We start from the raw sequence: 26,160 nt of genomic DNA, 5'->3' as shown, positions 1-26,160 counted from the left end.
TGACAACAACACTCGACCGTCAGTGCACTGTGACCGGAACTATTACCCACAGAACGTACTGAAACTCACCTGACAACAACACTCGACCGTCAGTGCACTGTGACCGGAACTATTACCTACAGAACGTACTGAAACTCACCTGACAACAACACTCGACCGTCAGTGCACTGTGATAGGAACTATTACCTACAGAACGTACTGAAACTCACCTGACAACAACACTCGACCGTCAGTGCACTGTGACCGGAACTATTACCTACAGAACGTACTGAAACTCACCTGACAACAACACTCGACCGTCAGTGCACTGTGACCGGAACTATTACCTACAGAACGTACTGAAACTCACCTGACAACAACACTGAACCGTCAGTGCACTGTGACCGGAACTATTACCCACAGAACGTACTGAAACTCACCTGACAACAACACTCGACCGTCAGTGCACTGTGACCGGAACTATTACCTACTGAACGTACTGAAACTCACCTGACAACAACACTCGACCGTCAGTGCACTGTGACCGGAACTATTACCTACAGAACGTACTGAAACTCACCTGACAACAACACTCGACCGTCAGTGCACTGTGTCCGGAACTATTACCTACAGAGCGTACTGAATCTTTTTTTTTTGACAGTTAGATATTTATTTGCCACAAATCAAAATAAAACATTTTAACAGTAAGATTTCTGGTAACGTGCACGGGCACCAGGTCCACCGAATTTCTTGGCCTCACAACGACGAGGATCAGCAACCAGCAGAGTCCTGTCATACTGGATGAGGATGTCCTTGATCTCCTTCTTGGATGCTTCATCTACATATTTCTGGTAGTAAGCCACCAATGCTTTGGAAATGGATTGACGGATAGCATAGATTTGAGCTACGTGACCACCACACTTCACACGAACTCTGTTGACGACACCAGCAAATCTTTCTTTGCCCAACAGCACAACTGGCTCCAGCAGCTTGTACTGTAAAGTCTTTGGCTCAATCTGTTCCAGAGGCCTGCCATTCACTTTGATGAGGCCATTTCCCCTTTTGCAATGGGCAACAGCAGTCGCTGTTTTCTTTCGCCCAAAAACCTGAACAGATTGCAAAGGTCCTTTCGCAGGCATGTTCCTGGCGGAGCGGCAGCAGCTACGGAACATACTGAAACTCACCTGACAACAACACTCGACCGTCAGTGCACTGTGACCGGAACTATTACCTACAGAACGTACTGAAACTCACCTGACAACAACACTCGACCGTCAGTGCACTGTGACCGGAACTATTACCTACAGCAAGTACTGAAACTCACCTGACAACAACACTCGACCGTCAGTGCACTGTGTCCGGGACTATTACCCACAGAACGTACTGAAACTCACCTGACAACAACACTCGACCGTCAGTGCACTGTGACCGGGACTATTACCCACAGAACGTACTGAAACTCACCTGACAACAACACTCGACCGTCAGTGCACTGTGACCGGAACTATTACCCACAGAACGTGCTGAAACTCACCTGACAACAACACTCGACCGTCAGTGCACTGTGACCGGAACTATTACCTACAGCACGTACTGAAACTCACCTGACAACAACACTCGACCGTCAGTGCACTGTGACAGGAACTATTACCTACAGAACGTACTGAAACTCACCTGACAACAACACTCGACCGTCAGTGCACTGTGACCGGAACTATTACCTACAGCACGTACTGAAACTCACCTGACAACAACACTCGACCGTCAGTGCACTGTGACCGGAACTATTACCTACAGAACGTACTGAAACTCACCTGACAACAACACTCGACCGTCAGTGCACTGTGACCGGAACTATTACCTACAGAACGTGCTGAAACTCACCTGACAACAACACTCGACCGTCAGTGCACTGTGACCGGAACTATTACCTACGGAACGTACTGAAACTCACCTGACAACAACACTCGACCGTCAGTGCACTGTGTCCGGAACTATTACCTACAGAACGTACTGAAACTCACCTGACAACAACACTCGACCGTCAGTGCACTGTGACCGGAACTATTACCTACAGAACGTACTGAAACCTCACCTGACAACAACACTCGACCGTCAGTGCACTGTGACCGGAACTATTACCTACAGAACGTACTGAAACTCACCTGACAACAACACTCGACCGTCAGTGCACTGTGACCGGAACTATTACCTACAGAACGTACTGAAACTCACCTGACAACAACACTCGACCGTCAGTGCACTGTGACCGGAACTATTACCTACCGAACGTACTGAAACTCACCTGACAACAACACTCGACCGTCAGTGCACTGTGACCGGAACTATTACCTACAGAACGTACTGAAACTCACCTGACAACAACACTCGACCGTCAGTGCACTGTGACCGGAACTATTACCCACAGAACGTACTGAAACACACCTGACAACAACACTCGACCGTCAGTGCACTGTGACCGGAACTATTACCTACAGCACGTACTGAAACTCACCTGACAACAACACTCGACCGTCAGTGCACTGTGACCGGAACTATTACCTACAGAACGTACTGAAACTGACCTGACAACAACACTCGACCGTCAGTGCACTGTGACCGGAACTATTACCTACAGCACGTACTGAAACTCACCTGACAACAACACTCGACCGTCAGTGCACTGTGACCGGAACTATTACCTACAGAACGTACTGAAACACACCTGACAACAACACTCGACCGTCAGTGCACTGTGACCGGAACTATTACCTACAGAACGTACTGAAACACACCTGACAACAACACTCGACCGTCAGTGCACTGTGACCGGAACTATTACCTACGGAACGTACTGAAACTCACCTGACAACAACACTCGACCGTCAGTGCACTGTGACCGGAACTATTACCTACAGAACGTACTGAAACTCACCTGACAACAACACTCGACCGTCAGTGCACTGTGACCGGAACTATTACCTACAGAACGTACTGAAACACACCTGACAACAACACTCGACCGTCAGTGCACTGTGACCGGAACTATTACCTACAGAACGTACTGAAACTCACCTGACAACAACACTCGACCGTCAGTGCACTGTGACCGGAACTATTACCTACAGAACGTACTGAAACTCACCTGACAACAACACTCGACCGTCAGTGCACTGTGACCGGAACTATTACCCACAGAACGTACTGAAACTCACCTGACAACAACACTCGACCGTCAGTGCACTGTGACCGGAACTATTACCTACAGAACGTACTGAAACTCACCTGACAACAACACTCGACCGTCAGTGCACTGTGACCGGAACTATTACCTACAGAACATACTGAAACTCACCTGACAACAACACTCGACCGTCAGTGCACTGTGACCGGAACTATTACCCACAGAACGTACTGAAACTCACCTGACAACAACACTCGACCGTCAGTGCACTGTGACCGGAACTATTACCTACAGAACGTACTGAAACTCACCTGACAACAACACTCGACCGTCAGTGCACTGTGACCGGAACTATTACCCACAGAACGTACTGAAACTGACCTGACAACAACACTCGACCGTCAGTGCACTGTGACCGGAACTATTACCTACAGAACGTACTGAAACACACCTGACAACAACACTCGACCGTCAGTGCACTGTGACCGGAACTATTACCTACGGAACGTACTGAAACTCACCTGACAACAACACTCGACCGTCAGTGCACTGTGACCGGAACTATTACCTACGGAACGTACTGAAACTCACCTGACAACAACACTCGACCGTCAGTGCACTGTGACCGGAACTATTACCCACAGAACGTACTGAAACTCACCTGACAACAACACTCGACCGTCAGTGCACTGTGACAGGAACTATTACCTACAGAACGTACTGAAACTCACCTGACAACAACACTCGACCGTCAGTGCACTGTGACCGGAACTATTACCTACAGAACGTACTGAAACTCACCTGACAACAACACTCGACCGTCAGTGCACTGTGACCGGAACTATTACCTACGGAACGTACTGAAACTCACCTGACAACAACACTCGACCGTCAGTGCACTGTGACCGGAACTATTACCTACGGAACGTACTGAAACTCACCTGACAACAACACTCGACCGTCAGTGCACTGTGACAGGAACTATTACCCACAGAACGTACTGAAACTCACCTGACAACAACACTCGACCGTCAGTGCACTCTGACCGGAACTATTACCTACAGAACGTACTGAAACTCACCTGACAACAACACTCGACCGTCAGTGCACTGTGACCGGAACTATTACCTACAGAACGTACTGAAACTCACCTGACAACAACACTCGACCGTCAGTGCACTGTGACCGGAACTATTACCTACAGAACATACTGAAACTCACCTGACAACAACACTCGACCGTCAGTGCACTGTGACCGGAACTATTACCGACAGAACGTACTGAAACTCACCTGACAACAACACTCGACCGTCAGTGCACTGTGACCGGAACTATTACCTACAGAACGTACTGAAACACACCTGACAACAACACTCGACCGTCAGTGCACTGTGACTGGAACTATTACCTACAGAACGTACTGAAACACACCTGACAACAACACTCGACCGTCAGTGCACTGTGACCGGAACTATTACCTACAGAACGTACTGAAACTCATCTGACAACAACAGTCGACCGTCAGTGCACTGTGACCGGAACTATTACCTACAGAACGTACTGAAACTCACCTGACAACAACACTCGACCGTCAGTGCACTGTGACCGGAACTATTACCTACAGAACGTAGTGAAACTCACCTGACAACAACACTGAACCGTCAGTGCACTGTGACCGGAACTATTACCTACAGAACATACTGAAACTCACCTGACAACAACACTCGACCGTCAGTGCACTGTGACCGGAACTATTACCTACAGAACGTAGTGAAACTCACCTGACAACAACACTCGACCGTCAGTGCACTGTGACCGGAACTATTACCTACAGAACGTACTGAAACTCACCTGACAACAACACTCGACCGTCAGTGCACTGTGACCGGAACTATTACCCACAGAACGTACTGAAACTCACCTGACAACAACACTGAACCGTCAGTGCACTGTGACCGGAACTATTACCTACAGAACATACTGAAACTCACCTGACAACAACACTCGACCGTCAGTGCACTGTGACCGGAACTATTACCTACAGAACGTACTGAAACTCACCTGACAACAACACTCGACCGTCAGTGCACTGTGACCGGAACTATTACCCACAGAACGTACTGAAACTCACCTGACAACAACACTCGACCGTCAGTGCACTGTGACCGGAACTATTACCTACAGAACATACTGAAACTCACCTGACAACAACACTCGACCGTCAGTGCACTGTGACCGGAACTATTACCCACAGAACGTCCTGAAACTCACCTGACAACAACACTCGACCGTCAATGCACTGTGACCGGAACTATTACCCACAGAACGTACTGAAACTCACCTGACAACAACACTCGACCGTCAGTGCACTGTGACCGGAACTATTACCTACAGAACGTACTGAAACTCACCTGACAACAACACTCGACCGTCAGTGCACTGTGACCGGAACTATTACCTACAGAACGTACTGAAACACACCTGACAACAACACTCGAACGTCAGTGCACTGTGACAGGAACTATTACCCACAGAACGTACTGAAACACACCTGACAACAACACTCGACCGTCAGTGCACTGTGACCGGAACTATTACCTACAGCACGTACTGAAACTCACCTGACAACAACAGTCGACCGTCAGTGCACTGTGACCGGAACTATTACCCACAAAACGTACTGAAACTCACCTGACAACAACACTCGACCGTCAGTGCACTGTGATAGGAACTATTACCTACAGCACGTACTGAAACTCACCTGACAACAACACTCGACCGTCAGTGCACTGTGACCGGAACTATTACCTACAGAACGTACTGAAACTCACCTGACAACAACACTCGACCGTCAGTGCACTGTGTCCGGAACTATTACCTACAGAACGTACTGAAACTCACCTGACAACAACACTCGACCGTCAGTGCACTGTGTCCGGAACTATTACCTACAGAACGTACTGAAACTCACCTGACAACAACACTCGACCGTCAGTGCACTGTGACCGGAACTATTACCTACAGAACGTCCTGAAACTCACCTGACAACAACACTCGACCGTCAGTGCACTGTGACCGGAACTATTACCTACAGAACGTACTGAAACTCACCTGACAACAACACTCGACCGTCAGTGCACTGTGACCGGAACTATTACCTACAGAACGTACTGAAACTCACCTGACAACAACACTCGACCGTCAGTGCACTGTGACCGGAACTATTACCTACAGCACGTACTGAAACTTACCTGACAACAACACTCGACCGTCAGTGCACTGTGACCGGAACTATTACCTACAGAACGCACTGAAACACACCTGACAACAACACTCGACCGTCAGTGCACTGTGACCGGAACTATTACCTACAGAACGTACTGAAACTCAACTGACAACAACACTCGACCGTCAGTGCACTGTGACCGGAACTATTACCTACAGAACGTACTGAAACTCACCTGACAACAACACTCGACCGTCAGTGCACTGTGTCCGGAACTATTACCTACAGCACGTACTGAAACTCACCTGACAACAACACTCGACCGTCAGTGCACTGTGACCGGAACTATTACCTACAGAACGTACTGAAACTCACCTGACAACAACACTCGACCGTCAGTGCACTGTGTCCGGAACTATTACCTACAGAACGTACTGAAACTCACCTGACAACAACACTCGACCGTCAGTGCACTGTGACCGGAACTATTACCTACAGAACGTACTGAAACACACCTGACAACAACACTCGACCGTCAGTGCACTGTGACCGGAACTATTACCTACAGAACATACTGAAACTCACCTGACAACAACACTCGACCGTCAGTGCACTGTGACCGGAACTATTACCTACAGAACGTACTGAAACTCACCTGACAACAACACTCGACCGTCAGTACACTGTGACCGGAACTATTACCTACAGAACGTACTGAAACTCACCTGACAACAACACTCGACCGTCAGTGCACTGTGACCGGAACTATTACCCACAGAACGTACTGAAACTCACCTGACAACAACACTCGACCGTCAGTGCACTGTGACCGGAACTATTACCTACAGCACGTACTGAAACTCACCTGACAACAACACTCGACCGTCAGTGCACTGTGTCCGGAACTATTACCCACAGAACGTACTGAAACTCACCTGACAACAACACTCGACCGTCAGTGCACTGTGACCGGAACTATTACCTACAGAACGTACTGAAACACACCTGACAACAACACTCGACCGTCAGTGCACTGTGACCGGAACTATTACCCACAGAACGTACTGAAACTCACCTGACAACAACACTCGACCGTCAGTGCACTGTGACCGGAACTATTACCCACAGAACGTACTGAAACTCACCTGACAACAACACTCGACCGTCAGTGCACTGTGACCGGAACTATTACCTACAGAACGTACTGAAACTCACCTGACAACAACACTCGACCGTCAGTGCACTGTGACCGGAACTATTACCTACAGAACGTACTGAAACTCACCTGACAACAACACTCGACCGTCAGTGCACTGTGACCGGAACTATTACCTACAGAACGTACGTAAACTCACCTGACAACAACACTCGACCGTCAGTGCACTGTGACCGGAACTATTACCTACAGAACGTACTGAAACTCACCTGACAACAACACTCGACCGTCAGTGCACTGTGACCGGAACTATTACCCACAGAACGTACTGAAACTCACCTGACAACAACACTCGACCGTCAGTGCACTGTGACCGGAACTATTACCCACAGCACGTACTGAAACTCACCTGACAACAACACTCGACCGTCAGTGCACTGTGACCGGAACTATTACCTACAGAACGTACTGAAACTCACCTGACAACAACACTCGACCGTCAGTGCACTGTGACCGGAACTATTACCTACAGAACGTACTGAAACTCACCTGACAACAACACTCGACCGTCAGTGCACTGTGACCGGAACTATTACCTACAGAACGTACTGAAACTCACCTGACAACAACACTCGACCGTCAGTGCACTGTGACCGGAACTATTACCTACAGAACGTACTGAAACTCACCTGACAACAACACTCGACCGTCAGTGCACTGTGACCGGAACTATTACCTACAGAACGTACTGAAACTCACCTGACAACAACACTCGACCGTCAGTGCACTGTGACCGGAACTATTACCTACAGCACGTACTGAAACTCACCTGACAACAACACTCGACCGTCAGTGCACTGTGACCGGAACTATTACCTACAGAACGTACTGAAACTCACCTGACAACAACACTCGACCGTCAGTGCACTGTGACCGGAACTATTACCTACAGAACGTACTGAAACTCACCTGACAACAACACTCGACCGTCAGTGCACTGTGACCGGAACTATTACCTACAGCACGTACTGAAACTCACCTGACAACAACACTCGACCGTCAGTGCACTGTGACCGGAACTATTACCTACGGAACGTACTGAAACTCACCTGACAACAACACTCGACAGTCAGTGCACTGTGACCGGAACTATTACCTACGGAACGTACTGAAACTCACCTGACAACAACACTCGACCGTCAGTGCACTGTGACCGGAACTAATACCTACAGAACGTACTGAAACTCACCTGACAACAACACTCGACCGTCAGTGCACTGTGACCGGAACTATTACCTACAGAACGTACTGAAACTCACCTGACAACAACACTCGACCGTCAGTGCACTGTGACCGGAACTATTACCTACAGAACGTACTGAAACTCACCTGACAACAACACTCGACCGTCAGTGCACTGTGACCGGAACTATTACCTACAGAACGTACTGAAACTCACCTGACAACAACACTCGACCGTCAGTGCACTGTGACCGGAACTATTACCTACAGCACGTACTGAAACTCACCTGACAACAACACTCGACCGTCAGTGCACTGTGACCGGAACTATTACCTACGGAACGTACTGAAACTGACCTGACAACAACACTCGACCGTCAGTGCACTGTGACCGGAACTATTACCTACAGAACGTACTGAAACTCACCTGACAACAACACTCGACCGTCAGTGCACTGTGACCGGAACTATTACCTACAGAACGTACTGAAACTCACCTGACAACAACACTCGACCGTCAGTGCACTGTGACCGGAACTATTACCTACAGAACGTACTGAAACTCACCTGACAACAACACTCGACCGTCAGTGCACTGTGACCGGAACTATTACCTACAGAACGTACTGAAACTCACCTGACAACAACACTCGACCGTCAGTGCACTGTGACCGGAACTATTACCTACAGCACGTACTGAAACTCACCTGACAACAACACTCAACCGTCAGTGCACTGTGACCGGAACTATTACCTACAGCACGTACTGAAACTCACCTGACAACAACACTCGACCGTCAGTGCACTGTGACCGGAACTATTACCTACAGAATGTACTGAAACACACCTGACAACAACACTCGACCGTCAGTGCACTGTGACCGGAACTATTACCTACAGAACGTACTGAAACTCACCTGACAACAACACTCGACCGTCAGTGCACTGTGACCGGAACTATTACCTACAGAACGTACTGAAACTCACCTGACAACAACACTCGACCGTCAGTGCACTGTGACCGGAACTATTACCTACAGAACGTACTGAAACTCACCTGACAACAACACTCGACCGTCAGTGCACTGTGACCGGAACTATTACCTACAGAACGTACTGAAACTCACCTGACAACAACACTCGACCGTCAGTGCACTGTGACCGGAACTATTACCTACAGCACGTACTGAAACTCACCTGACAACAACACTCGACCGTCAGTGCACTGTGACCGGAACTATTACCTACAGAACGTACTGAAACTCACCTGACAACAACACTCGACCGTCAGTGCACTGTGACCGGAACTATTACCTACAGCACGTACTGAAACTCACCTGACAACAACACTCGACCGTCAGTGCACTGTGACCGGAACTATTACCTACAGAACGTACTGAAACTCACCTGACAACAACACTCGACCGTCAGTGCACTGTGACCGGAACTATTACCTACAGAACGTACTGAAACTCACCTGACAACAACACTCGACCGTCAGTGCACTGTGACCGGAACTATTACCTACAGAACGTACTGAAACTCACCTGACAACAACACTCGACCGTCAGTGCACTGTGACCGGAACTATTACCTACAGCACGTACTGAAACTCACCTGACAACAACACTCGACCGTCAGTGCACTGTGACCGGAACTATTACCTACAGCACGTACTGAAACTCACCTGACAACAACACTCGACCGTCAGTGCACTGTGACCGGAACTATTACCCACAGAACGTACTGAAACTCACCTGACAACAACACTCGACCGTCAGTGCACTGTGACAGGAACTATTACCCACAGAACGTACTGAAACTCACCTGACAACAACACTCGACCGTCAGTGCACTGTGTCCGGAACTATTACCTACAGAACGTACTGAAACTCACCTGACAACAACACTCGACCGTCAGTGCACTGTGACCGGAACTATTACCTACAGAACGTACTGAAACTCACCTGACAACAACACTCGACCGTCAGTGCACTGTGACCGGAACTATTACCTACAGAACGTACTGAAACTCACCTGACAACAACACTCGACCGTCAGTGCACTGTGACCGGAACTATTACCTACAGAACGTACTGAAACTCAACTGACAACAACACTCGACCGTCAGTGCACTGTGACCGGAACTATTACCTACAGCACGTACTGAAACTCACCTGACAACAACACTCGACCGTCAGTGCACTGTGACCGGAACTATTACCTACAGAACGTACTGAAACTCACCTGACAACAACACTCGACCGTCAGTGCACTGTGTCCGGAACTATTACCTACAGAACGTACTGAAACACACCTGACAACAACACTCGACCGTCAGTGCACTGTGACCGGAACTATTACCTACAGAACGTACTGAAACTCACCTGACAACAACACTCGACCGTCAGTGCACTGTGACCGGAACTATTACCTACAGAACGTACTGAAACTCACCTGACAACAACACTCGACCGTCAGTGCACTGTGACCGGAACTATTACCTACAGAACGTACTGAAACTCACCTGACAACAACACTCGACCGTCAGTGCACTGTGACCGGAACTATTACCTACAGAACGTACTGAAACTCACCTGACAACAACACTCGACCGTCAGTGCACTGTGACCGGAACTATTACCTACAGAACGTACTGAAACTCACCTGACAACAACACTCGACCGTCAGTGCACTGTGACAGGAACTATTACCTACGGAACATACTGAAACTGACCTGACAACAACACTCGACCGTCAGTGCACTGTGACCGGAACTATTACCTACAGAACGTACTGAAACTCACCTGACAACAACACTCGACCGTCACTACACTGTGACCGGAACTATTACCTACAGAACGTACTGAAACTCACCTGACAACAACACTCGACCGTCAGTGCACTGTGACCGGAACTATTACCTACAGAACGTACTGAAACTCACCTGACAACAACACTCGACCGTCAGTGCACTGTGACCGGAACTATTACCTACAGCACGTACTGAAACTCACCTGACAACAACACTCGACCGTCAGTGCACTGTGACCGGAACTATTACCTACAGCACGTACTGAAACTCACCTGACAACAACACTCGACCGTCAGTGCACTGTGACCGGAACTATTACCTACAGCACGTACTGAAACTCACCTGACAACAACAGTCGACCGTCAGTGCACTGTGACCGGAACTATTACCCACAAAACGTACTGAAACTCACCTGACAACAACACTCGACCGTCAGTGCACTGTGATAGGAACTATTACCTACAGCACGTACTGAAACTCACCTGACAACAACACTCGACCGTCAGTGCACTGTGACAGGAACTATTACCTACAGATCGTACTGAAACTCACCTGACAACAACACTCGACCGTCAGTGCACTGTGACCGGAACTATTACCTACAGAACGTACTGAAACTCACCTGACAACAACACTCGACCGTCAGTGCACTGTGACCGGAACTATTACCTACAGAACGTACTGAAACTCACCTGACAACAACACTCGACCGTCAGTGCACTGTGACCGGAACTATTACCTACAGAACGTACTGAAACTCACCTGACAACAACACTCGACCGTCAGTGCACTGTGACCGGAACTATTACCTACAGAACGTACTGAAACACACCTGACAACAACACTCGACCGTCAGTGCACTGTGACCGGAACTATTACCTACGGAACGTACTGAAACTCACCTGACAACAACACTCGACCGTCAGTGCACTGTGACCGGAACTATTACCCACAGAACGTACTGAAACTCACCTGACAACAACACTCGACCGTCAGTGCACTGTGACCGGAACTATTACCTACAGAACGTACTGAAACTCACCTGACAACAACACTCGACCGTCAGTGCACTGTGTCCGGAACTATTACCTACAGAACGTACTGAAACTCACCTGACAACAACACTCGACCGTCAGTGCACTGTGACCGGAACTATTACCTACAGAACGTACTGAAACACACCTGACAACAACACTCGACCGTCAGTGCACTGTGACCGGAACTATTACCCACAGAACGTACTGAAACTCACCTGACAACAACACTCGACCGTCAGTGCACTGTGACCGGAACTATTACCCACAGAACGTACTGAAACTCACCTGACAACAACACTGAACCGTCAGTGCACTGTGACCGGAACTATTACCTACAGCACGTACTGAAACTCACCTGACAACAACACTCGACCGTCAGTGCACTGTGACCGGAACTATTACCTACAGAACGTACTGAAACACACCTGACAACAACACTCGACCGTCAGTGCACTGTGACCGGAACTATTACCCACAGAACGTACTGAAACTCACCTGACAACAACACTCGACCGTCAGTGCACTGTGACCGGAACTATTACCTACAGCACGTACTGAAACTCACCTGACAACAACACTCGACCGTCAGTGCACTGTGACCGGAACTATTACCTACAGAACGTACTGAAACACACCTGACAACAACACTCGACCGTCAGTGCACTGTGACCGGAACTATTACCTACAGAACGTACTGAAACTCACCTGACAACAACACTCGACCGTCAGTGCACTGTGACAGGAACTATTACCTACAGCACGTACTGAAACTCACCTGACAAAAACACTCGACCGTCAGTGCACTGTGACCGGAACTATTACCTACAGAACGTACTGAAACTCACCTGACAACAACACTCGACCGTCAGTGCACTGTGACCGGAACTATTACCTACAGAACGTACTGAAACTCAACTGACAACAACACTCGACCGTCAGTGCACTGTGTCCGGAACTATTACCTACAGAACGTACTGAAACTCACCTGACAACAACACTCGACCGTCAGTGCACTGTGACAGGAACTATTACCTACAGAACGTACTGAAACTCACCTGACAACAACACTCGACCGTCAGTGCACTGTGACCGGAACTATTACCCACAGAACGTACTGAAACTGACCTGACAACAACACTCGACCGTCAGTGCACTGTGACCGGAACTATTACCTACAGAACGTACTGAAACTCACCTGACAACAACACTCGACCGTCAGTGCACTGTGACCGGAACTATTACCTACAGCACGTACTGAAACTCACCTGACAACAACACTCGACCGTCAGTGCACTCTGACCGGAACTATTACCTACAGAACGTACTGAAACTCACCTGACAACAACACTCGACCGTCAGTGCACTGTGACCGGAACTATTACCTACAGAACGTACTGAAACTCACCTGACAACAACACTCGACCGTCAGTGCACTGTGACCGGAACTATTACCTACAGAACGTACTGAAACTCACCTGACAACAACACTCGACCGTCAGTGCACTGTGACAGGAACTATTACCTACAGAACGTACTGAAACTCACCTGACAACAACACTCGACCGTCAGTGCACTGTGACCGGAACTATTACCTACAGAACGTACTGAAACACACCTGACAACAACACTCGACCGTCAGTGCACTGTGACCGGAACTATTACCTACAGCACGTACTGAAACTCACCTGACAACAACACTCGACCGTCAGTGCACTGTGACCGGAACTATTACCCACAGAACGTACTGAAACTCACCTGACAACAACACTCGACCGTCAGTGCACTGTGACCGGAACTATTACCTACAGAACGTAGTGAAACACACCTGACAACAACACTCGACCGTCAGTGCACTGTGACCGGAACTATTACCTACGGAACGTACTGAAACTCACCTGACAACAACACTCGACCGTCAGTGCACTGTGACCGGAACTATTACCTACGGAACGTACTGAAACTCACCTGACAACAACACTCGACCGTCAGTGCACTGTGACCGGAACTATTACCCACGGAACGTACTGAAACTCACCTGACAACAACACTCGACCGTCAGTGCACTGTGACCGGAACTATTACCTACAGAACGTACTGAAACTCACCTGACAACAACACTCGACCGTCAGTGCACTGTGACCGGAACTATTACCTACAGAACGTACTGAAACTCACCTGACAACAACACTCGACCGTCAGTGCACTGTGACCGGAACTATTACCTACAGATCGTACTGAAACTCACCTGACAACAACACTCGACCGTCACTACACTGTGACCGGAACTATTACCTACAGCACGTACTGAAACTCACCTGACAACAACACTCGACCGTCAGTGCACTGTGACCGGAACTATTACCTACAGAACGTACTGAAACTCACCTGACAACAACACTCGACCGTCAGTGCACTGTGACCGGAACTATTACCCACAGAACGTACTGAAACTCACCTGACAACAACACTCGACCGTCAGTGCACTGTGACCGGAACTATTACCTACAGAACATACTGAAACTCACCTGACAACAACACTCGACCGTCAGTGCACTGTGACCGGAACTATTACCCACAGAACGTACTGAAACACACCTGACAACAACACTCGACCGTCAGTGCACTGTGACCGGAACTATTACCTACAGAACGTACTGAAACTCACCTGACAACAACACTCGACCGTCAGTGCACTGTGACCGGAACTATTACCTACAGAACGTACGGAAACTCACCTGACAACAACACTCGACCGTCAGTGCACTGTGACCGGAACTATTACCTACAGAACGTACGGAAACTCACCTGACAACAACACTCGACCGTCAGTGCACTGTGACCGGAACTATTACCTACAGAACGTACTGAAACTCACATGACAACAACACTCGACCGTCAGTGCACTGTGACCGGAACTATTACCTACAGAACGTACTGAAACTCACATGACAACAACACTCGACCGTCAGTGCACTGTGACCGGAACTATTACCTACAGAACGTACTGAAACTCACATGACAACAACACTCGACCGTCAGTGCACTGTGACCGGAACTATTACCTACAGAACGTACTGAAACTCAACTGACAACAACACTCGACCGTCAGTGCACTGTGACCGGAACTATTACCTACAGAACGTGCTGAAACTCACCTGACAACAACACTCGACCGTCAGTGCACTCTGACCGGAACTATTACCTACAGAACGTGCTGAAACTCACCTGACAACAACACTCGACCGTCAGTGCACTGTGACCGGAACTATTACCTACAGAACGTACTGAAACTCACATGACAACAACACTCGACCGTCAGTGCACTGTGACCGGAACTATTACCTACAGAACGTACTGAAACTCACCTGACAACAACACTCGACCGTCAGTGCACTGTGACCGGAACTATTACCTACAGAACGTACTGAAACTCACATGACAACAACACTCGACCGTCAGTGCACTGTGACCGGAACTATTACCTACGGAACGTACTGAAACTCACCTGACAACAACACTCGACCGTCAGTGCACTGTGACCGGAACTATTACCTACAGATCGTACTGAAACTCACCTGACAACAACACTCGACCGTCAGTGCACTGTGACCGGAACTATTACCTACAGAACGTACTGAAACTCACCTGACAACAACACTCGACCGTCAGTGCACTGTGACCGGAACTATTACCTACAGAACGTACTGAAACTCACCTGACAACAACACTCGACCGTCAGTGCACTGTGACCGGAACTATTACCTACAGATCGTACTGAAACTCACCTGACAACAACACTCGACCGTCAGTGCACTGTGACCGGAACTATTACCTACAGAACGTACTGAAACTCACCTGACAACAACACTCGACCGTCAGTGCACTGTGACAGGAACTATTACCTACAGAACGTACTGAAACTCACCTGACAACAACACTCGACCGTCAGTGCACTGTGACCGGAACTATTACCTACAGAACGTACTGAAACTCACCTGACAACAACACTCGACCGTCAGTGCACTGTGTCCGGAACTATTACCTACAGAACGTACTGAAACTCACCTGACAACAACACTCGACCGTCAGTGCACTGTGACCGGAACTATTACCTACAGAACGTACTGAAACTCACCTGACAACAACACTCGACCGTCAGTGCACTGTGACCGGAACTATTACCTACAGAACGTACTGAAACTCACCTGACAACAACACTCGACCGTCAGTGCACTGTGACCGGAACTATTACCTACAGAACGTACTGAAACTCACCTGACAACAACACTCGACCGTCAGTGCACTGTGACCGGAACTATTACCTACAGCACGTACTGAAACTCACCTGACAACAACACTCGACCGTCAGTGCACTGTGACCGGAACTATTACCTACAGCACGTACTGAAACTCACCTGACAACAACACTCGACCGTCAGTGCACTGTGACCGGAACTATTACCTACAGCACGTACTGAAACTCACCTGACAACAACACTCGACCGTCAGTGCACTGTGACCGGAACTATTACCTACAGAACGTACTGAAACTGACCTGACAACAACACTCGACCGTCAGTGCACTGTGACCGGAACTATTACCCACAGAACGTACTGAAACTCACCTGACAACAACACTCGACCGTCAGTACACTGTGACCGGAACTATTACCTACAGAACGTACTGAAACACACCTGACAACAACACTCGACCGTCACTACACTGTGACCGGAACTATTACCTACAGAACGTACTGAAACTCACCTGACAACAACACTCGACCGTCAGTGCACTGTGACCGGAACTATTACCTACAGAACGTACTGAAACTCACCTGACAACAACACTCGACCGTCAGTGCACTGTGACAGGAACTATTACCTACAGATCGTACTGAAACTCACCTGACAACAACACTCGACCGTCAGTGCACTGTGACCGGAACTATTACCCACAGAACGTACTGAAACTGACCTGACAACAACACTCGACCGTCAGTGCACTGTGACGGTCTGAAAGAGTCTGACAGGACGTGGGTGGGGGGGGGGATCATCACTTGCCTGGGTGTAGTTGACTCATGGTGCTCGAGGGTGGGAATGGCCCCTCTGAAGCCGCACAGTTGTCATCATCGGTTTCTAAATGTGTTCAGCAGTGGGTGAGAACCATTGTCCAGTTTTGGTCCCCATATCTCAGAAGGGAAGTGTTATCATTGGAGATTCCAAAGGAAATTCACATGGATGATTTTGGGATTGAAGGGGTTAACATATGAGGAGCATTCTGCAGCTTTGGGCCTGAGCTCACTGGAATTTAGAAGAATGGGGGGGGGGGGGATCTGATTCAAACCTACTGAATGTTGAAAGCACTAGACAGGGTGGATGTGGAGAGCATGTTTCCTGTGTCTAGAACCAGAGGGCACGGCCTGTTTTGGAACAGAGTAGTCTAGCCAGTCTGTGGAATGCACTGCTGTGCTGTGCTGGAGGCAAGTCCATGGTGATATTTAAGATGGAAATTGATTGTTTCAGGGCATCAAAGGATATGGTGAGAAGGCAGGTGTATGGGGTTGATTGGTATCCAGGATCAGCCTGACAGAAGAAGCTCGATGGGCTGAATGGCCTAATTCTGCTCCTATGTCTTATGGTCTTGTAGTCCAAAGGAGCCCAGTCTCCTCAGGAAGTGGAAGCGAATGTGGCCCTTGTACACAGCCTGTCTGCTGCCCTCCTCATACCATCAACAGTAACGGGGAGCAATGGAGGTTTCCTTTTCCTGAAGCCCATCACCATCTCCTTTTTTTTTATTACAAAATCCTTTATTACAAATTTCGGTGCTATACAATATATACAAAACAGTGGCAAACACAATTACCGCACTACAAATAGACAATAGACATTACACCAGAATGTTGCCATCCCTATCTACGATGGCATTTACACCCCGCGAAGCCCAAGGGTCTCGAAACGCCTCCAAGGCCACTGTGGACTGCGCGTGCTCCTTTTCAATAGTTACCCGAGCACGAACATACCCCCTAAACATTGCCAGGCAGTCTGCCCGGGGAGATCCTCCCGCCACCCGTTTCCAAGACCCTCGGATGGCGGATTTCGCCAGCCCCAGGAGCAAGTTGACTAGGACATCCTCATCCCTCCATGCCCCCTTCCTTACTGGATGACCATATATAAACAGGGTGGGACTAAAATGCAGCCAGAAGGCGAGAAGCAGCCCACGCAAATACGCAAAAAGAGGCTGCAGCCTCACACACTCTATGTACATGTGGTACACGGTCTCCTCCAGCCCGCAGAAGTGGCATGCGGGTGGGAAGTCCATGTACAAACTGAAAAACTTATTGCAGGGCACTGCCCTATGCAGTACCCTCCAGCCGAGATCCCCCAGGTGCATGGGAAGAACCCCGGCGTAAAGGGACTTCCAGTGGGGACCCTCCTCACCTCTGGGTGGAAGGACCGACCGCCATGGCGTGTCGGGACGGTGTACAAGGGCAAGGAAGTGGAGGATGTGGAGTAGCAGCCCATACAGATACCTCTTACTTGCATCCCTGAATGGGACTGTGGGTATCGATGAGAGACGGCTCAGGTTGTGTGGACACGGCTCCCGGAGAAGATTGCGGGGTCTGGGCCCCACCAGCAGCTCGGCCTGAGTCGGTCCACACAACTGAGCCGCACCGACAGCCACTGAGGTAGGGCAAGGACCGGCCAGGACCCCGCCCTCCGCCTGAGGAGGGGATTCCCGGCCTGAGGTGACCATGTTCCAGACTCAGTAGGTCCTGATAGAAGCCGGGCAGACTCCGCAAAGCAGTACGGCTGACACCCGCCGGTGGTAGCCGCATGTCTTCTTTGTCTTCCTGACGTTGAACTGCACCATCTGACAAACTCCTGCACCTGGACCATGACTCCTGCCCACCAGGTGGGCAGGTAACACACACAATGTGAACAGTACTGTAGGAAGAGTAACCCTGAGCAAACCGTCCATAAGAGTCTCTGAAATCTCCTCACTCTCTACGTAAATGACCCGACTTCTGACATCCTGCTAAACTTCCCTCCACTCGCCTTAAAAGGAGTTCCTCCGGTATTGCAATCCCCGGAAAAAGACATCTCCATCAGGTCTCCGCTCAGCCTCCAGCTCCTTCCCGATAATACCTGTTCTGTCATCCGGGCAGCAGGCTGACAACCCTACCCCTCCTGTAGTGAGGCGACTCACTCCGCCAGGGAGGAATGTTCAATAACTCTTTGCAAAGTGTTTTGGAAATGCCGATGAAAGGAATATTGGAGGAGGATTGAAATGCAAACCATTGTGTCAGGCTTGAGCGAAGGAACGGAAAACCGCTGAATCCCCCTCCGCCCCTGCCAACTCCCCCCCAGGCCGCTGATCGCACACGGGACGGAGGGAATTTTACAAGTAAAAGACACAGAAGCGAGCATCAGGGTGGCAAGCACCGAGAGAGCCGCCCCCGCCCGCCCGCCCCGCCCCGCATTAGGGTTATAAGTGCGAGCGGCGGGCGGCGGGGGCAGATCGCGTCGCACCATGCACCCGTCGCTCTGGCTCTGCCTTTTGCCGCTGCTGGCCGCGGTGACGGCTGCCCCTCGCTGCCCCCCCGGCTGCCACTGCCTCGGGGACCTGCTTCATGTGGTGTGCGAGAACAAGGGGCTGAGGAAGATCCCGCGGGTGCCCAGCAAAGTGCGGCTCCTCAGTCTGCAGCAGAACAACTACCCCAGGCTGCCCGCCGGCGGCTTCAGCCCCTTGAAGAGCCTGGTGTCCCTGCACCTCCAGGACTGCCACATACGGGAGGTGTCGGCCAACGCCTTCCGCGGCCTCAGGAAGCTGGTCTACCTCTACCTGTCCAACAACGAGATCAGCGCCCTGCGCCCCGGCGCCTTCCACGACCTGGTGCAGCTCACCTACCTGTACCTGGAGCACAACCGCATCCGGGAGCTGGCCAAGGGGCTGCTGGGCCCGCTGAGGAGCCTCTTCCTCCTGCAGCTCGACAACAACCAGATGAGCCAGATCCGGCCCGGCAGCCTGGCGGGGGCGAGGGAGCTGCGCTGGCTGCACCTCAGCAACAACGGGCTGGCGTCCATCCCGCCCGGGGCGCTGGACGACGTGGAGAACCTGGCCACGCTTCACCTGGACGGTAACAAGCTCAGCAGCTACCCGGCGGCCGCTCTCAGCAAGCTGAGGGTGGTGGAGGAGTTGAAGCTGTCCTCCAACCCCATCAGGACCATCCCCGACAACGCCTTCCGCTCCTTCGGTAGATACGTCGAGCGCCTTTGGCTGAGCGGCATGGGGCTGGAGAGGGTAAGTTGCTAACGGGGTGGCAAGCGGGAGGCTGGGCAAGGAGGGGGCTGCCGGTCCCCGAGAGCGCGGATCACGGCGCCGCCCGGCTGGGGCCATCGCCCACGAAGTACGGAGAAACCCCGTCCAAGGTCTGCGTTTGGGTTTGGGTTTGTACTGCGGCTCGAAGCCTCGTGAACCTCCTCTGGGTGAGGGAGGGCAGCCAGGCGGTCTTCCAGCTCCCTCAGCCATCCTGGCCACGCCGTTTGCCCAGGTCTGCCACAGGGAGACAGCCGGTGAGAGATGCCAAAAGCTGACGGGACGTTTGAAAATGAGTGAGGTCTAGTCAGTGTGGAGACAGAACTGGTGTCTGCTCGTTCACATCGAGACCCCTGGGGGTGGGGGGTGTGATCACCCTTACCCACTGGGCAGAATCTGAGCCGTGTTGGGCAAGGGGATCCTCTGTGTCCAATTGTTGGGGTTGCCACTGTCATCAACCAGAAAGTTTACAAGCTAGACTGTAAACGGAGTGTTTCTCCTCATTTATCACTATGTTTAAAAGCTAACTAAACAGACACACATTTCTACCAACCAAGAGAAGGGTCTTTCAGAAGACTCCACAGATGAAACTCTTTAAACACAAGCCACAATGGCAGGTCTATACAGCTTTGCTAATGTCCACTGGGTTCTCCAACAAGTGAGCCATTGACTGCTGTGTGTGCTGAAAGAAAGGTCATATTCAGATGTGCTGGAGGGTGCCCTGCCAGGCTCCGTCACACAGTTTATTTGAAGTCTCCTGGATTTCGTACACCAAGGAAACATACGAGTCTTATTCAGGTCCTTATTTTCTGGATGCAGGCATCACTGGCAAGGCCAGGGCTTTATTGACTACCCCTAACTACCCTTAGAAGGTGGTAGTGCACTGGTTATCCTGGAGGAGGAACTGTCACCCAGCGTTGGATAGAGCTCCAGGATTTAGACTAATGACAAAATATTTCTAAATCCAGAGGCTCTGTGAGCAAAGGGGCATCTGCAGTCTTTTGGGCAGGTAGTGGTTGTGGGTGTCAGAGCTTCGGAGAGACAGACGGGGCACTCTTTCTCCTGGACGTGTCCAGCCTCCAGGGCCTGCGTTCCGGAGCAGTCTGGTGGAAAGACTTCAGGAGGCTCACTCACTCTATAATCCCCAGCTGCTGATCACAGTGAATGTAGGTAGAAGAGTTCAACTTGTGTCCTGTAGACTGCCTTCACAGGAGAGGAAATAGATTGAGGAGAGTGTTGTGGAGATGATCAGTCTGCATGGAGTGGGTCTGTTATGGACCTCTTGTTCCCATACCACACGATGCCCATATATCTCAACACATCTGTGACTTGCTTCTTCTCAGCCTGTGCCTGACCATAGTCCAGGTCTCGTCAAACAGCTGCTTCACATGTGATGTCCAGATGTTCAGGACCAGAGCTGCACAAAGTTGCTGATTCTGTGGACCACGTTGCCAGGTGGGACATGTATATGGTAGTGGTGGCGACCACGGCTGCATTTCTCCTGGCTCTCTTCTTTTCCATCTCCAGAATACGAACCCCGTCCCTACACAGCTGTCGCCAAGTGTTACGGTCAGCAGGTCCTTGAGTCTGATCTTGCACTTCCTTAAAGCATTCTTCATCTGATCCTTACTGCGCTTCTTCGGTCCTCCAGCTGAGCGTCGACCATGATGTAGCTGGCCGTATAACACTCTGCAGGGTAGCCGACATGGGGGCATCCTTATCACATGCCCCAGCCACTGCAGCTGACGCTGGGTGATCATGGCCTCAATACTTCTGCAGTTGGTCTTTATGAGTATTTCAGTGTGAGGCACCCGCTCACGCCAGGTAATTCCCAGGATGCGCTGAAGGCAGCTTATGTGGAAGTGCTCCAAGGACTTGATGTGACGGCTGTAGGTTACCCAAGCTTCACCGCCATAAAGGAGGGTGGTGACACAGACCGCTTGGTATACGGTGACCTTTGTGGAGGGACGAAGGCTCCTGTTCTGAAAGACTCTATGCCAAAGTCTCCCAAAGGCAGCTGATGCCTGTTTAATGCTTTCTTACGTTTGCACACGCACACTCACGTGCATGCACACAAACCCACATGCTCTTCTGTTCTTCATTTAATACACACTTTCAATTGACCTGCTCCCCAACCAGCACCATTTCTGGTAGACCTCGAAAAAATGAGCAGGCAATAGGAGATGACGCTGATGTTTTCTTCCAGCAAGCAGGCCAGTGCTGAACTCACAATCTAGATGTATCTGCTGCTGTTCTAGTTACGACATGTCTCTGTTCCTTACTCCACTCTGGGAGTAAGAACAGGAAGGCAGATTATTATCTGAACAGTGTAGAGTTAGGTAAGGGAGAAATACAAAGAGATCTAGGAGTCCTTGTTCATCAGTCACTGAAGGTGAATGAGCAAGTGCAGCAGGCAGTGAAGAAGGCTAATGGAACGTTGGCCTTTATTACAAAGGGAATTGAGTACAAGAGCAAGGAAATCCTCTTGCATTTGTACAGGGCCCTGGTGAGACCACACCTGGAGTATTGTGTACAGTTTTGGTCTCCAGGGTTAAGGAAGGACATCCTGGCTGTAGAGGAAGTGCAGTGTAGATTCACAAGGTTAATTCCTGGGATGTCCGGACTGTCTTACGCAGAGAGGTTAGAGAGACTGGGCTTGTACACACTGGAATTAAGGAGATTGAGAGGGATCTGATTGCAACATATAAGATTATTAAGGGATTGGACAAGATAGAGGCAGGAAATATGTTCCAGATGCTGGGAGAGTCCAGTACCAGAGGGCATGGTTTGAGAATAAGAGGTAGGTCATTTAGGACAGAGTTAAGGAAAAACTTCTTCTCCCAGAGAGTTGTGGGGGTCTGGAATGCACTGCCTCGGAAGGCAGTGGAGGCCAATTCTCTGGATGCTTTCAAGAAGGAGCTAGCTAGGTATCTTATGGATAGGGGAATCAAGGGATATGGGGACAAGGCAGGAACTGGGTATTGATAGTAGATGATCAGCCATGATCTCAAAATGGCAGTGCAGGCTTGAAGGGCCAAACGGTCTACTTCCGCACCTGTTGTCTATTGACATCGCGAGCTGGTATAATTAAAATGATCATGATGCCGCTGGACTAGATTAAAGACACAACTGGTTATACATGACGTGCTAAGGATGGATACTCGGGAACTTCTCTGCTCATGAATCAGTGTGGGGATATGGTCTGGGCTCAGGGCTCTGGAACGTGACCTTCCAGCTCAGACACAGCAGTACGATGGTGACTCACATCTCTGCGAAGCCAGTGTTCCCTGGTCACACAGTACCGATCCTTTGCCATTTTCCCTGAGTTCAGGCCAGTTTCCCCAGATTCAGCAGAGCAGTTCCCTGCCTCTCATCTCGAGTGCCCCGTCGGTGTGAACAGCCAACTCCACCACTGGTGCAAGCTGCTGGCAAAGGCCAGTTTGTTCACGGGCTGCCCCTCTCGTAGTCCTGCCCCAGCACAGGGGCATTGGACCTGGAGTAAGGCTGCACCTTGCCTGTCCTCACACCTTTCTTGAATAAGCAATGTGCAGTGATGGAAAAATCCCAGGCAGCTTCCAGACGAGGGTTTTGGATAAACAAACAGCATGTTTCTGCTGCAACAGTGCTGTCCAGCTTGAGCCCACAGAATTGACAGCGAGACGAGCAGCAGGCACGGCCAAGACTGAAGACAGTGACCACATTGTTTGCAGGTTTGCCCAGGGAAGGCTGAAGGCAGAGTGGTACTGAGGTCTTTGACACTGCGGAAGCAGACCAGCTTGAACGTGCCGAGGAGGAGGTGTGGAGGCTCTCTGCAGCTCCGGCAGACCTGGGCTGTCCCTGGATGGTCAGCTTGGAAAAGACTTTCTCCTGTAAAGCTGATCGTTTACAGAAGGACACCATCACATCATGTCTGACCCACAGGTTTTGGCCTGTTGGTACAAGAGATGAAGCCCTCACAGGTGTCCCGCCTCTTCCAGGGGATGCAAGCCGCGGTACACAGCCCTGTGCTGCCAGGGTTAGACTGTGGTGGGGTGGCATATGTGATGGAAGTGAGACACAATGTGTGGGGGGGGGGTCATCGCGTGTGCAACATGTAGCACATGGGGGGGTCACCATATTTGTGACAGATGTGGGGTGGGGCATTGCATATGACCAACATGGGGGTTCACCATATTTCAAAACATGGGGCTTGTTTAGTGTGTGTGTGTGACTGATGATGGGTGAGGGCTGTTCATACTGTAACTGGACTGAAGCAAAGAAAAGCAGAATGTCCTGAGACCGTACTGCTGGTAGTTGGGTTCCAGCCAACTGCCCGGGCGAGGAACTGTCCGGTCAAGCCTTGCTGTTTATTCTGTGTCGTCTCACTGAGCCAAAGGTTCTCCACAGTCCCAAGAGGATGTGAAATAGTCCAGTTCAAATAGAACATCTGAATGGGGTTATTTGTCCATGTTCCCTGCTTTACTCTGACGACAGCTCCGACATTGTCAATATCCCACCACTGTCTGCTGACAGAAATTAGAAGCTCCAGGTGGGAGAACGGACCCATATCCGATAAACCGTGTGTGTGTGTGCGTGCGCGTGTGCGTGTGCGCGTGTGTATCTGTAGTGATCAGACTGTCCTCAGGTACAGCCCAGCTTGTTGATGTGGTTGTCAAACTATCATTCACCCTGCTGTTAATTTTCTTTCCTTCCCCCATGACTTGGAGTTTGGAAGTGGGAAGCCTGTCCTACACACCATCTCTTCTGACTTACCGCTTCTTAAATCCATGTTAAATGCATCCCACCCCCACGTGTACTGCTCAATCACCATCTGATCAGAACCCCAGTTCTTCAGCATTAAACAATCCATCAACATGCAACTCCTGCTGTAAATCTTCTCTAAAATGGTAAGACATAGCTGTAGAATGAGGCCATTCAGCCCGTTGAGTCTGCTGTGCCATTCCATCATGGCTGATTTATTATCCCTCTCAAACCTGTTCTCCTGTAACCTTTGATGCCTGACTAATCAAGAACCTATCAACCTCCACATTAAATATACCCAATGATTTGGCCTGCAGAGCCATCTGTGCTTTACCCGAAAGACATTTATCCGCATCTCCATTCTAAATGGATGTCGCTCTATTCTGAGACAATGCCCCCCACCCCACAGAACAGACTCCTCCATTATAGGAAACCCACTCTCACTAGGCCTTGCAATATTCAAT

General features: G+C 50.1%; 3 protein-coding genes across 7 annotated transcripts in view; 1 reads left to right on the top strand and 2 right to left on the bottom strand.

The window, feature by feature from the left end:
* The window catches only part of acsf2 (acyl-CoA synthetase family member 2), a 980,331-nt gene that overhangs the window by 241,022 nt on the left and 713,149 nt on the right, over positions 1-26,160 (bottom strand). The gene's annotated exons all lie outside the window — the stretch shown is intronic.
* LOC132380255 (small ribosomal subunit protein uS9-like) lies at positions 626-1,137 on the bottom strand. The gene has a single exon (XM_059949000.1). It carries the CDS (start codon positions 1,116-1,118, stop codon positions 678-680), a length of 441 nt encoding a protein of 146 aa, XP_059804983.1. The 5' UTR covers positions 1,119-1,137; the 3' UTR covers positions 626-677.
* The window catches only part of chad (chondroadherin), a 19,426-nt gene continuing 13,279 nt past the window's right edge, over positions 20,014-26,160 (top strand). Inside the window, exon 1 of one of the 2 annotated variants that reach the window (XM_059948998.1) lies at positions 20,014-20,941. In XM_059948998.1, the coding sequence (XP_059804981.1) occupies positions 20,171-20,941 (771 nt within the window). In that variant the 5' untranslated portion in view covers positions 20,014-20,170. The remainder of the gene's footprint in view (positions 20,942-26,160) is intronic. The other variant, XM_059948997.1, reaches the window with a different exon arrangement.

The sequence above is a fragment of the Hypanus sabinus genome, chromosome 23 (genome assembly GCF_030144855.1).
Source record: "Hypanus sabinus isolate sHypSab1 chromosome 23, sHypSab1.hap1, whole genome shotgun sequence".
NCBI lineage: Eukaryota > Metazoa > Chordata > Chondrichthyes > Myliobatiformes > Dasyatidae > Hypanus > Hypanus sabinus.
Note: the sequence above shows the minus strand (reverse complement) of the source record. Positions and strands in the feature narration are given on the sequence as shown.